This window comes from Ailuropoda melanoleuca, chromosome 11, assembly GCF_002007445.2.
Source record: "Ailuropoda melanoleuca isolate Jingjing chromosome 11, ASM200744v2, whole genome shotgun sequence".
Lineage (NCBI taxonomy): Eukaryota > Metazoa > Chordata > Mammalia > Carnivora > Ursidae > Ailuropoda > Ailuropoda melanoleuca.
In genome coordinates this window covers 97,324,354-97,339,202 of record NC_048228.1, presented here as the reverse complement: position 1 = coordinate 97,339,202, position 14,849 = coordinate 97,324,354, and the positions used below count along the sequence as shown (strand labels likewise).

The 14,849-nt window shown below is 34.3% G+C and overlaps 1 protein-coding gene across 15 annotated transcripts in view; it reads right to left on the bottom strand.

The window, feature by feature from the left end:
• LCORL (ligand dependent nuclear receptor corepressor like) overlaps positions 1-14,849 on the bottom strand; it is a 178,404-nt gene that overhangs the window by 37,148 nt on the left and 126,407 nt on the right. For 13 of the 15 annotated variants that reach the window (XR_004628927.1, XM_034672050.1, XM_034672041.1 and 10 more), the window contains one exon: positions 749-842. The exons of the other annotated variants lie outside the window; for them this stretch is intronic. Coding sequence is in view for 12 of the 13 variants with exons in the window: in XM_034672050.1 (XP_034527941.1) it covers positions 749-842 (94 nt within the window). In the remaining variant the exon portion in view is untranslated. The remainder of the gene's footprint in view (positions 1-748; positions 843-14,849) is intronic. 15 annotated transcript variants of the gene reach the window in all.

Below are 14,849 nucleotides of genomic sequence, written 5' to 3'. Positions count from 1 at the left end.
TTCAAATATATCATTATAATTTTCAGTTTCTCAAACAGAAGCTAACTATAACTTATGACTCAAAAGCTATTACAGTCTTGGTTGAAACAAATTATACTCTATATCTAAGATTTAAATGTGACAAAAAAGCTTCCTATACAGTTTGTTAACGGGAAGATGCAAAAGTTACTAAATAAAAATCCAAAAATCCAACAGAACAGCATTTCACTGCTAATTATTTATTTAATTAATTTAATGAGAACTTTCAAAGCATGAAAAGACTTTCTGTGGTGCTTACTAGATATATATTATTATATATACTATATAAGTTTGCCACCACACCTAAAGCACAGTGAAAAAATGTAAACACTATAAGCTAGCTGCAAGAATTAGTAAGTATGGTACTTTTAAAATTTGTCGAGTGTTTAAAAAAAATAGTGAAATCACATATTTTCCTTAAAATTGCCTCCTGAATATTGAATTTTGAATTTTCTTTACTCGTCCTGCTTCTTAGTTTGTAGCCTATGATTAAGTTGGTAGTTCATTTTAGTAACATGAACTAAAGTTTGGTGATTGTTCTGATAACTTTTCTTTAACAGAAAGAATAAAAAAGAAAGAAAGGACAAATGAAAGGTATGAGAGACACACACTTATGAGTGACAAAAATTCTGGAGGAAAGCTATGTCAATCTACTCAAAGTAGTATTAAGAGTTCTCTGTAGAGATAATTTTATATTAATATTAAATTATATTTCCTAGATATTGCTTACCCAGCCATTGAATTTTCAGAAGAAGGATCACATATGGATGACTCTTCAGATTTTATGCTGGTTTTCTTTGTAGAGAGATCTAACACTCCATCCCCTATAATTTTTGCAAGAGAAAAAACTTTATATTTGTGACAGATAGGTAATCCTTACATCTTAACATTTCATATTTTGCTGATCTACTAATTCATGACCTAAAAATTAACACTTATATTTGATATGTGGCCATTACCAACTCATCTTGTGGTTTTAGGAACAGGACATGACTGGGAAGGCACTACATAGGAAAAAAGAACAGAGAAGGAGCTGGCGTTGCCAAATGATATGAAGAAACAAACAGGCTATGATATAAAATCTGTTTAAAAATCAACCTTTGGTCACTTTTCCCATTGTTCTGCTGTAAACAGCCTTTTTTCTAATCAAGGCTGCCCAGATGATGCTTCAAGAAAGCAGGAATGATGTAAGTTGTACAAAACAGAGACCACAGAAAAAAATGATGATGAATAGAGAACAATAATTAGCATTTACTAGGACTAGCAATATGTGGAATATATGCTTTAGATAAACTGTGACTCTATATATAATCAATGTATTTTTTAGAAATCAGTGTAAAATTTTACTATTTTAAATAACTGAAATGTATAACAGTTGAATCACTGCTTACGTAATATATTGAGTTTAGATCTGTGATTGGATGAAGACATAACCTATAACAATATAACATTTTAGGAAAAACAGCCTGTTAGAAAGCAACTGCTTACGTACTTATTAAAATGTAGTTGTTTTTATTACTATTATAACATTGAATTTACATAAATAAAACCAACGATTCAGACATGTTAATCTGACAAACTTAAGGATCGAAAAGAGTAAAAATAAACGATGAATTTAAAACACAGCACTAAATAATACTGAGACTATTTCTTCACTTATAGCTTAAAAATTAAAAATTTAAGTTACAAAGAATCATTATAAGAAAATACATATTTAAAAAATATACTTAAAAATTCAAGTCGGTTTAAAAAAATTCAACTGGGTTTTATTGTTACCATATAAATTTACCTAACACTTAGGTGGTCTGGCAAGATACAAAGACAGAAAAATAAAACATGTCACTCATAACCTGCTATGTAACTCAGTAATTTTATTGAGTGCCTACTATGCGCAAAGCACTATTTTAGGAATTTGGAAGCAGCAATAACAAAGGCATAAATAGTACCTATTGTCATGGTGCCAACCATGACCAACCAAATACATTATCGGGGGGAAAGCTTCTATAAGGAACAGTTTTTGCAAAGGCTATGATACGGAATCATTTTTGAAATGTCTGAGGAATAGCAAAGAGGCCAGGGTGACTGGAAGCCAGGCTGAGTGAAATGAGATCAGATATGTACGAAGGCAGATCACATTAGGCCTTGCTGGTCATGGTAAGAAATTTGAATTTTATTTTGAGAGAGACAGGAAACCACTGGAGGATTCTGAGCATAAGACTGACACAATTTTAATTTGTGATTTTAAAGGATCAATGTGCTGTAGGGAGAATGGACGGCAAGGGCTAATGGTGGAGTAGAGAAACCTGTTGGGAAAACGCTATGGTATTTCTCAACTTGGGGCTTTCACACTTCTTTAGTTTCCTCTGTTAGAGGACTCCTGATCTTTTCCTTCTATCCCCACACTCATCCTAATTCTCACCAAATCCTATCATTCAGTCATTCAGGCCACAACTTGAATTTGGTTGATTGTCACTATTCTAGGTTCCTAATAGCTGCAACACTTACCCATATTACTTAGCTTTTAGCACGCTATATTCTAGTTGCTTACATACATACCAGCATTAGCCATACAGACCATAAACCATGTGAAGACAAAGCCCATGTCTATTTTATTCACCCACGTATCCCCACCTCCTAGAATAGTGCCCAGCATATCATAAGCGTTCTGTAAATATTTGAATAGAATTTTGAAGAAAGAGAAGACTGGATAGGTAAACAAAGCATGTGGTACACGGTGCCTTGAAAAATTGTTAAATGAAGCATTTTGCCCCAGGTTATCTGTCCTGCTCAATTTTTTATGGTTTGTCTCCAGCTCAACTCAATCTTCATACTTCCCATGTATCTAACCACCTCAACCTTCATACTTCCCATATATCTAACCACTTGCAGTTCCTCAAGCATGCTACGTGGTATCAGGTCTCTCAAATTGCAGTACATGGTTCCCTCTGCCTAGAATGCTCTACCTTTTCAACTTGTCAAACTCCTACTCATCTTTAAAGATCAATATGCCCCCAAGTAGAAGCTGATTACTGTTTCCCTTGTGTCGACATTTATAACACTTATGACACTGTCTTGCAATTATATATAACATATATACATGTATATATAATGGATTACATAATATATATTATATACCAATATATAACGGATTACATAATATATAAAATGATTACATATATACATGTATATATATCTATATATGCATATATATGTATATATTTATATATTTATCCCACAAGACTGAATTCTTCAGGTCAGGGATCTTACTTATTTGTATTTCATAAATACTAGAGTGCTGTAACCTACTAAAAGAAGAAAGAATTGAATGTTGTCTTCTCTTTTACTATCTCATTTCTCTCCCTCAGCAATTAAAATTTTATTATTTTATTATTTCAAGATCATCTTCTTCAAAAAATCATTACTATCTAATCCATATTCAGATTTACCACTGAATTCACCAGTTTTGATTCTGCTCATCTTTTACGTAGTATGTAGCACATAAAACACACTCCATAAATCTGTTATTCCCAGCCAATGTTACAAAATGAATTAATGAAATTTTTCCAATTCTAAACTTTTAGACTTCTGATATAGTCAATTTAAAGTTAATTACTTCATAGACTAGAAATAAGAAAAGGAGGTACTGGGAACTCTTCTCTCTCCTTTACATTAACTATGCAAATTAGGCTATAGCTCCCTAGCTAGGGCAATAAAGGCATTCTTGTCTTTTTTGGGCCATATCTAGACACATGGCTCTGGTTAGGGATAATCTGAATCTGAAGGATGAACTAGACATAAGTCCTGTTCCATCTTTAAGTGAGCTACCCAAATCAGGCTTATACTCCTGATTCGTCTTCTTTTGGAACTCTACACAGTGACCAACGTGAGAGATGCTTTAATTTTTTTCCCCATAGCCTTGTCTCCATACTTAGGCTACCTATGTTAAAAGTTTTGCTCTAGGGGCGCCTGGGTGGCACAGCGGTTAAGCTTCTGCCTTTGGCTCAGGGCGTGATCCCGGCGTTACGGGATCGAGCCCCACATCAGGCCTCTTCCGCTAGGAGCCTGCTTCTTCCTCTCCCACTCCCCCTGCTTGTGTTCCCTCTCTCGCTGGCTGTCTCTATCTCTGTCGAATAAATAAATAAAATCTTTAAAAAAAAAAAGTTTTGCTCTACAAGTAACACATTATAGTCTGTTATCTAGTGAAAACAAAACATACTCCTTCAACATATCTCTGCCACACAGTAAAATTATGTAATCAATGAGCATTTATGTACTGAATACAAGATACATAAATATGTAAGAAAAGAACTTTTAGAGAAATTTTAGTTATTGTAGAAAATCTCACTTTTTGTTAGCAGTGCTTTGACTTATACTGACGTATTTTGCTGATATCATTACTCCTTTACACATCATAAAAGCTATAGCTCGAGAGCTAGAAAAATCACAGAGTTATCTCTAGGATTGTCCAAATTAGAAAAGCAAAAAGAGTGACAGAAGGGGAGAGGTAGCTTGGGAAGAAGGACTGAGAAAAAGAAAGATCAGGAATGGGGATAAAGGGCATTTTCTTGTTCCTGCTGCTGATTTAGATCTAGCTGAAGTGATTAAATCTATAAGTATCACTCCTTCACAATGGAGATAGCACATGATAACTAGACTGTTTTGTGTGTATATATTTCCAAAGTACTAATGATTAACTTGATGGACAGAAACTAAGCACTTTTTCAAAAAGATTTTATTTATTCACCTGAGAGAGAAAGAGAGAGAGAGTACGAGCTGGGGGGTGTGGGATTGGCAGAGGGATAGAGAGAAGCAGGCTCCCCGCTGCAGGGAGGCTGACATGGGGCTCGATCCCACCAGGACCCTGGGATCATGACCTGAGCTGAAGGCAGATGCTTAACCGAGACACTTAGGCACCTCTTTTTTAAAGATTTTATTTATTTACTTGACAGAGAGAGAGAAGGAGTGGGGGTGAGGGGCAGAAGGAGAGGGAGAAGCAGTTTCCCACTGAATAGGGAGCCCAACATGGGGCTTGATCCCCAGACCCTGAGATCATGACCTAAGCCAAAAGCAGACACTTAACGAACTGAGCCACCCAGGCACTCCAAAAACTAAACACTTATTATGCTCTAGGGTAATATAAAGTAAATAGAAGACAAGGACTGAAATGTATTTACCATTCAACTATTGGTAGGTACCTAGGTAATTTTTGTTTTACATTATTTTTTTTAAGATTTTTAAAATTTATTTGACAGAGATAGAGACAGCCAGCGAGAGACGGAACACAGGCGGGGGGAGTGGGAGAGGAAGAAGCAGGCTCCCAGCAGAGGAGCCTGAGGTGGGTCTCAATACCAGAACACCAGGATCACGCCCTGAGCCGAAAGCAGATGCTTAACGACTGAGCCACCCAGGCACCCCCTGTTTTACACTATTACAAGCAATACTGAAATGAAAATCCTTCTAAATGCTTTCTTGTGTTCATGTATAAGAATTTTTCTAAGATATACACCTAGAAGTGTAAGTGCTGGACTTTACATTTTGGAATTTAGTAGATATCACCAAATTTCTTTCCCACATCCTTGATGACATTTGGTGTTGTTAGATATTTTTAATTTTTGCTGATCTGTTAAGAAAAGCAAGTTGTAGGAATAAATTAACAAGAGTGCATTTAATATGTATTAATGTGAATTTTTAAAGCACACAAAACTATTTGACTTATAAATGCATAAATTGGCATTATCAGAGGTTGCTTCCAAGACTAAACAAAGGGATGTGTTAATTCCTTAAGAGGAAGCATATCAGAAGCAAACATGATCAAATAACACATTTATTAGTTCTGGGTGACAGCAACAAGATTATTAAGCAGTATATTTCTATATATTTGAAAATTACCTAATAATAAATACAAATTATTACCATTTACTGATTATAGTCTGTGTCTTAACACTACAATTACTTATTTTTGATCAAACACTAATAATGCAAAATATATAGAATTAAAGAAAGGCCAGTGGAATCTTTCAGCAAGGTCAGGTAATTGTATATATTACAGTACCAGATATAACTTTTAAAATGGACTGCTCCTTGAAAAACTGAAACCATGAACAAACTGGGCAATTTCTTGATATCAATACTGTACTGGGTTAATTTTTTTTAGAATTCACCTTCTGTTAAAATCAAGATTTGAATTTTCATTTACGAATTTTTTCCAGTTCCATATTTTCATGCAAATTCCCGATCAAGGATCTATTCAAAGCAGACAAGTACAATTGTCATAATACAGGATTGTTTTTCACCCCTCCGAGGATACCATTCTTTCTTAACTCTCGTCTTACTGCCTTTGTCCATTCTTCAAATTTATGTTCTGTGTTCTCTCGGCCTGGCAAGTTAATTTCTACACATCCTTCAGGATCATTCATCCCCTCAAATGTTTTCCGAATTTCCCCCCCCACACCCTTTATATTCGTCTATACTGTATTTATGATGTGTTATTATAATTTGCTTAGTTTAGCACCTCAAGTTTAATAGGGGAGTTAGTAACTATTTTTAGAATCTATATGTAATTAAACATAATTACAGGGCTGATTTTCTCACAAGACTCCCTCCCTAAGCCAGGGCCTGAAAGGCAGAGTACCTCAGTAAAAACTTATTCACTGACTCATCAGTGACTTGCTCAGTTTTGTCACAACAATCAGCATTTCATACAATAGACTCTGACTAACAAAATAGTCATGCAATCAATTAACTTTGTTCAGCTAGTCAGAAAACGACAACACAGTCAAAAGGTTGATATCAATACGGGAGAAAGGATTAGCTTCACATAAAGAAACTCCACTTAAGTTTAAAGAGCCTAAGAACGGTTTTAATCAACTTCTATATTTTTTAGGTTCTAATAATCATACAGATTTTTCTTCAGAAATTGTTGTCAAGATTGACGATCATTAATCACTTAATTATGAACATTAACTATATTAAAAACATATTTATTAGCTCCTCACAATATTATTGGTCTTCAACTGCTGCACGAGACAAATCATGAAGCTCAGTCCATATAGGACTATGAATATGACATAAAAGGTCTTTGAAACCACATTATCTCTCAACAGTATTAAATCTGTAAATATTAATAAGATTCAGCACATGAAGGCAAGTAAATTTTAATGAGAGGAGAAAATATCACATAAATTTTGTGTTATCTAGAAGGGGGAGAATATTCCAAATTAAATTTCACAGAAATGGCAATTACTAGCAATAAAACTTTCATCAAAATCACTGCTATTTAACATTTAATAATGTTTGATGCAAACTGCAAACTTATGTGACAGTTTTAATAAATATCTTAATGCTATTTCTACCTTACATCTCTGATCACTTCTTGTCTCCTTACATGGGTTTTGTCTTTTTTTAAAAAAAAGCTTTATTTATGAGAGAGAGTGAGCAAGAGCACAGGCGCAGGTGGGGAGGGGGGGCAGAGGAAGAGGGAGAGTGAGAATCCCAAGCAGACTCTGTGCTGAGTGTGAAGCCCCATGTGGGGCTTTATCCCACAACCCAAGACCATGACCTGAGCCAAAACTAAAGGTTGGATGCTCAACTGACTGCACTACCCAGGCACCCCGGGTCTTGTCTTTCCTTTAGCCCCTCCATGTATTGTCCTAGTCAGCCTCTAGCTCTTTCTAGTCTTCTCTTAATCTCTAGAAGATTCCTATGGCTTAAATTATTAATTCATTTATATTCAACTGGTATCTAGAAAATATTAGTAACTCACAAAAAACTTAAATATCTAAAACTAATATTTTTCTATAGTGCACACAAAGCATGCGAAACACTACACTAAGAGCATTACATGTCTTAATCCATTTAGTGCTTACACAACCCAATACAGAAATAGGTTTCACTAATTTGCAAATTTTAATGACAAAACTGAAAGTGGAAGAGAGGTTAATTATCCTGCCCATGGTCACACAGTTGTTAAGTAGTGAAAATGCAATTCAAACTCAGGCAACCATGTTCCAGAGTCTGCATTTAACTACAATTCTAATCGGTGACGTTCTGAAAAGACAAATTACAATGATGGTAATGGTGTAATAAACTTGGCGTGGTCAACCATTACTAGTTCAGGAACACAACACTTTTTGGAAACATTACAGCAATATGTCATCAAAAATCTTAAAAATGTTCACACTTTTCTAGGTATCTATTTTAAGAAAATACTTAACATGGAAACATTTTCATGTACAAAGATATACCAAAGATTTCAATATTACTGTTCAATCCAATTTTTTACAACCCTAAATATTTAAAAATTTAAAAAATGGTTATATAAATTGCGGTAGTTTCATTTGCTTGAGAATTAGGTCTAATATATCCATTAATTAATAAAACAGTGACCACTGCAACTATTACAGTGTTTTTAAAAGGCAGGATATAAACTTGAATAGAGATATAGACAACTAACCACATAGAAAGCCAAAAAACCAAATATAGAATAAAACCTGAAAGTAAATATACCACATGACAACAATGCTGATCTTTGATGAGGATCCCAGTAGTTAAAATATGTGTGTGGGCACATACCTGCATACATACACTAAAACTTATTAACACAAACTTGTTAACAAAACTTAACACAATAATACCAAAGCATAAAAGCATTCCCCTGGGTTTACCCAAATTTTATTTTTAAATTGTTTTTATTGTTACTGGTTTAACCAAGGAGTTGAAGTTTCAGAGTCATGGGGGAATAACCAATAAAATATCAGAGTAGTACATCAATTAAGTTTTTTTTTTTTTTAATATTTTATTTATTTGACAGAGAGAGAGGCTGTGAGAGAGGGAACACAAGCAGGGGGACTGTGAGAGGGAGAAGCAGGCTTCCTGTTGAGCAGGGAGCCTGAGCTTGGGGCTCAATCCCAGAATGCTGGGATCATGACCCGAGCCAAAGGCAGAGGCTTACCGAATGAACCACCCAGGCGCCCTCACCAATTAAGTTTTAACATCGGTTTTTCCTTCCCTTATTTGCCTCCCTTGACGAGCAAGCATGTTTTTAAAAAGGAAAGTTATAGCCTTCCTGATGTTTTATTTAGTGTGTGTGTGTGTGTGTGTGTATAAAAATAGCTGAAACCCATAGAATTCATTCATCTACTATTTATTAATAAAAGACAAGAAATTAGAGTGCTTAGTGAATTTACAATGTAAAAAAATAACTAAGCACTTCCACCAAATACCATTTTAGAATTTCATTGCAGTTTTTCTTTCTTCAGTTATTCCTATAAGTACTGAATTGAAACAAAATTTCAAAAAGCTTCAAGTCCATACTTAAAAAATTTGTTTTAAAAACCGTTTTGTTGAAATACGACATTCATAATAAAAATGCACACAAGTATAGTTTAATGAGTTTTCGCAAACTAAACAGTCCTATGTAAACAAGCACCTAGATTACCACCATCAACCAAGAGACACCCCCCATCTTATCTCCCTCTGATCATTCACTCACTCCCACCCCCACTATCTTGACTTCTAACAGCTTTAGGCATGTGCATCTTGATGCAGCAATTTTACTTCTAGGAATACATCCTAAGGCAAAAATTAAGATTAAGCGTAAGTCTTAGCTCAAGCACGTTTACTTACATATCTAAAGACAGAATTAAATATGTGATACTTCCACAAAATACTATTCAACTAAGTAAATGAGTCTGTAGAAAAATATTTAGTAACATAAGGATGTTCAAAAATATTATTTTAATAAACACAAGTTGCAGAGGATTAAATAAAGTATGATTTGTGGGAGTGAGCTCTGGGAAGACAGAGAGTACATGTGTATATGTATTTTTTCCCAGAAAATGATTCACAAGGATTGAAAACTTAACAGGAGCAGTTACCACTAAGTAGGTAAGTAAGGATAATTTTTATTTTCTTCATTTTCTAGTTTTTCTATAATACACAGTTTTAAAGTTCATTTATTCAATTAATACTTATCGAATGGGTACAATATGCCAGTCATTTTTTTAGGCACACAGGAAACAGTAAGGGAACAAGACAGAAAATGTTCCTGCTTTCATGGAACTTACATTCAAGAGGGGAGGACAAAGAAAAGATAAACAAATCAATAAAAAAACTTCCCAAGGTGATAAGACAATGAAAAAAACCCACAGTAACAGGACACAGTGGCAGGTGGAAAGTGGTTACTATGTTGGAATAAATTATCAGGCAAAGCCTCTGAGAAGGTGATCTGCTTTTTAAAGAAATAAATTTTAAGATAAAATTCAAACATACAAAAATATAGAATGATTCTCCCTTATATCCTCTCTTCAGCTGCAACAATTACCTAGATTTTTGCTATACTTGTTCCATTTATCCCTATTTACTTAAGTATTTTAAAGCTAATTCCGGATGTTACATTATTTCTGTGTCATGAATCTTTAAAACATATAAACATTTTCATACATAATTATACCAATTCCTTGCTATCATCTAACACCTGGTTTGTACTGAAATTTCCTCTAGTGAGTCTTCATGACACGGACCTTTTTTTTTTTTTTAAGTTGATTTACCTAATCTCTACAGCCAACATGGGGCTCAAACTCACAACCCTGAGATCAAAAGTCACATGTTCTCCTAACTGAGCCAGCCAGGTGCCCCAACACTGACTTTCTGAAGAAGCTAGGTCATCGGTACTACTAGAGACCATTTTACATTATGGTTTGTTCTGTCTCCTGTGGTGTCATTTCCTTTGTTCTATTTCCCAATAATTCTGATAAACTTGTAATTAACTCTAAAGCAAATGGTTCTCAAACTTTTGGATCTCATAATTTCTTTTCACTCAAAATATACTGTGAGGGGCACCTGGGTGGCTCAGTCTGTTAAGTCACTGCCTTTCAGTCCAGGTCATGATCCCATGGTCCTGGGATTGAGCCCCGCATTGGGTTCCTTGCTCAGTGGGAGCCTGCTACTTCCTCTCCCTCTGCTTGCCACTCCCCCTGCTTGTTCTCTGTCAAATAAATAAATAAAATCTTTAAAAAAAACAACACTGTGAACTTCAAAGAGCTTTTGTTTAGGTGAGTTTCATCCAGTTATACCATATTATATATAAACTAATAAGTTTAAAAATATTCCTAATTGATAATAATAACTGTATAAATGTTAATGTTTTTAAAATACATTTTAATGAAAAATAACATTTTCAAAGTAAAACAGTGAAATTTTTAAATAATTTTGCAAATGTACTGTATGGTGACTAACAATAAAAATATTATTATAATAAAAAAATCAAAAAAAATAATTTTGCAAGTCCCTAATGTTTAGCTTAATAGAAGATAGGCAGATTGTCATATATTCTTCTGTATTCAATATATTTAGATATACTAGCAGTCTCTGGCAGACTTAATTACACACTTGTGAGAGAATGAGAATGAAAAGGACAAATAACATGTTATTATTAGTTTTGACCTGGGGTATCCCCTGAAAAAGTTTCAGGGGCTCCAAGAACTTCCTGAACCATATTTGAGAACCACTGGCCTAAAGAACTGCTTAGATTCATATTCAATGTTTTTTGGCAAGAATACTTCAAAAGTGATGCAACATACCACAAGGCACATAAAGTCTAATCTCAATGATGCTGAAGTGATCAGTGTGTTCCAATGGTGATAATTTGACTGCACCCTCCATTGTACAGTTTCCCAAACAACCTTTCCTCTACTAGTTTTATCTTCTGATGATGATGCTTGATTCAATTATCTTATTAGGAGTTGCAAAATAGTACTATTTTTAGTCTACTAGTTTTTAGTCTATTAGTTTTTAGTCTATTATGTTTTCTATATTTGCTAGCTGAAATTCTTTAAGAAACTTTTTTTAAAGATTTTATTTATTTATTTAATTTATTTGAGGGGGGGGGAATAGCAGGGGGAACAGCAGAGGCAGAGAAGCAGCAGACTCCTCACTGAGCAGGTAGCCCAAGGCCTGGCTCAATCCCAGGACCCTGGGATCATGACATGAGCTGAAGGCAGATGCTTAGCTTAATCCACTGAGCCACCCAGGTGCCCCTTTAAGACTCTTTCTTAAATGATGGCTATTTGGTCCTGAAATACAATTTAAGGGGGTGGGGGGAGAGAGAGAGAGAAAGAAAGAGAGAGAAAGAGAAGGAAAAAAGAAAGAAAAGAAAAGAAAAAGAAAAAAAATGAATGCTTAACTTTTCCCTTTAATTGCTCATTTGCACACTATGGTACACTACGTATCCCCGGTGTGGACTAAAGACTGTAAGGGGCACTTCTGTTTTTTGATTATCATAAACGAATGGATTTTAAAACATTCAGGATGCTTCAGTTGCAACTGTTTGTTTTGATGCTCAAATGTTCTCATATTGGCCAATGGGGAACTCTTAACATTGGCTTCTGTATTCTGTTGACAAATTAGTCTTTGGAGTTTCCTTGCTTGCTGGCACAAGATGTTCTAGGCTCATTTTGTATACTTTCAGATTCACAACAGGATTGCAAGGAGGCCAGCTTTCTTTTAAAGGAAAATAATGTTTAGAGATCATAATCTGGGTGTAGGTTTAATTGAGCTGTCAATGCTTTTAGGGTACTTCAGTAGTCAGACTAGGAAATGCATATTTTTGAAAATAAGAGAAAATCATGAATTTGCACTGACATTTCCAATCCACACATAATATTACAGGGTTTTTACTTCTTTGATTTTACTCCTCTGTTTCTTCTCTTACTCTGGAAATCTTGGTTCCCTAACAATGTTACATAATTACATATTTATCATCTAGATTCAAAAGAACAAACAATGGCAATATTATGACTAATACTACCAAAAGATTTCTTTGAAGCACTCTTTGTCTTTAAAATATATTCTACTAAGAATGTACAGTCAAAATACTGGCTAAAGTTACCTGACACAATTGTTTCCTCAGTGTCACTATGTTACTAAATGCAGCCAGGTTTGTTTGTTACATTCATTCTCAAATTTTAGGGATTGCTTTATTTTAAAAAAGTATATTCTTTGGAATATATAGAATATTTACATAAAACTATATAACAAAGTCCATTCACAGCACTTTCATCCTGTCTCCTCTGCCTCATCTACTTCATCCCCTTATAGGTAACCATGCTTTCAGTTTTTACCCTTCCTGCTTTTTTGCAAATGAGAATATATTTCCAACCCTCTGCTATTATAAATAGTGTCCTCAATGAATAACATATATATATTCTATATATAAAACAGAGAAGCGGGCAGGGACAAGATCTTAGCAAAGCCATACAAGTCATAGAAATAAATTTAAATTTTGTTCTTCGTGTAACAGAAAACTAAGAGGAAGATTTTAAATACAGAAGTAATGTAAGCTTTACTTTTATTCAATCTGATCACAAGAACACAATTTTGGCAAACTGATAACTTCAAAGTTATATTAAGATACATATTTTGAAACTTATCTCTTTAGAGGGAAAGTAGATGAAAAAAATTACAAAGGAAACTAAAATCTGAAGTATTGTCACTTAAAAAACCATGTGGCGCTACAGGGGCCAATTTTCTATCAAACTATAACAAAATTTCAGGAAAAACGTAATGGGTATAAAGGAAGTTAATCTTTTCTTTCTTTCTGCTTCTTTTCTTTGTCTCCCGCTCCCCCCTTCTCTTCCTCTCCTTCCTTCTTTCTTTTTATGCGTCATATAGCTAGTTAGGTTAGTCAAGTGTTGGTTTGTTTTCATGGCAACATTTAAGGAACAACTGACTGTAAAGTGCATGGCTATTTGTTTGTGATATTCTTTACAAGACAGAAAAATGAAAAATCCAGTTCATACATTCTGTGACAATTATACTTCTTGACACTTTATAATCTGATTCTACAGAAAACGCTTTGAATAATCTCCTGATTTTTAAGTAACTGAGGCAATTTTCACATAGTTCCTCAAACATAACTGATCTATTCCTGCCTTTTTTGTTTTCTGATATTTTTGTTTTTGTATTTGATATTTCTTCTGCCTGGAATGCCTTGCCCTCAGATCTTCACGTGGAGGACTTCTCATTATTCAAGCCTCTGCTCAAACTCATTTCCTCAGGGAGACTTTCCTGACCACCTTACCCAAAATAATCCTCCTAGTCACTCTTGATATCTTGCTTATTGGTTCTTTTATAAAATTAGGGGCATTCTGACAGGCATATTTCAAAAATGTTACAAATAATTCTGGAAATGAAAAGTGTAGTAACAAATTTGAAATGCAAGATACAGGTTAAACAGTAATCAGAACAGCTCAGGAGAGAATTAGTGAATTTGGAGATTGTTCTAAATACAGTAATAAATATGCAACAAAAGGAGACAAAGAGGTGGAAGATATAAAAGAGAAGATAAGTAATCTAGAGGATAGAATGAGAGGATCCAAAATATGTCTCAGTAGATTCCGACAGGCAATAAAGTGAAAGTTACAATACATTTGAAAAGATAATGGCTAAAAAAATTCACACTTGATGAACATTTGTCCTAAGCTATAGAAACCATATGTTTACCAATAAGAATAAATAAAATAAATCTATACCCAAACATATCCAAGACAACCTACAGAACCCATAAACAAAACACACATACAGAGAAAGAGAAAGAGAGTTGCTGAAAGTACAGAGTATGGAGATTACCTACAAAGGAAAGCCTATTAGTTGCAGTTATAGCAACAATGAAAGCCAGGACACTCTCAGAGTAGCAGTGCAGACAAAAAAATAATTGTCAGCCTAAACTGTGTACCCAGAAAAATTGTTTTAAGAACATACATTAAAAAAAAAAAAAAGAACACAAAACTGAAAAAAACCTGGGAATTTGCTTAATGGAATTAAGAGAATTCTGT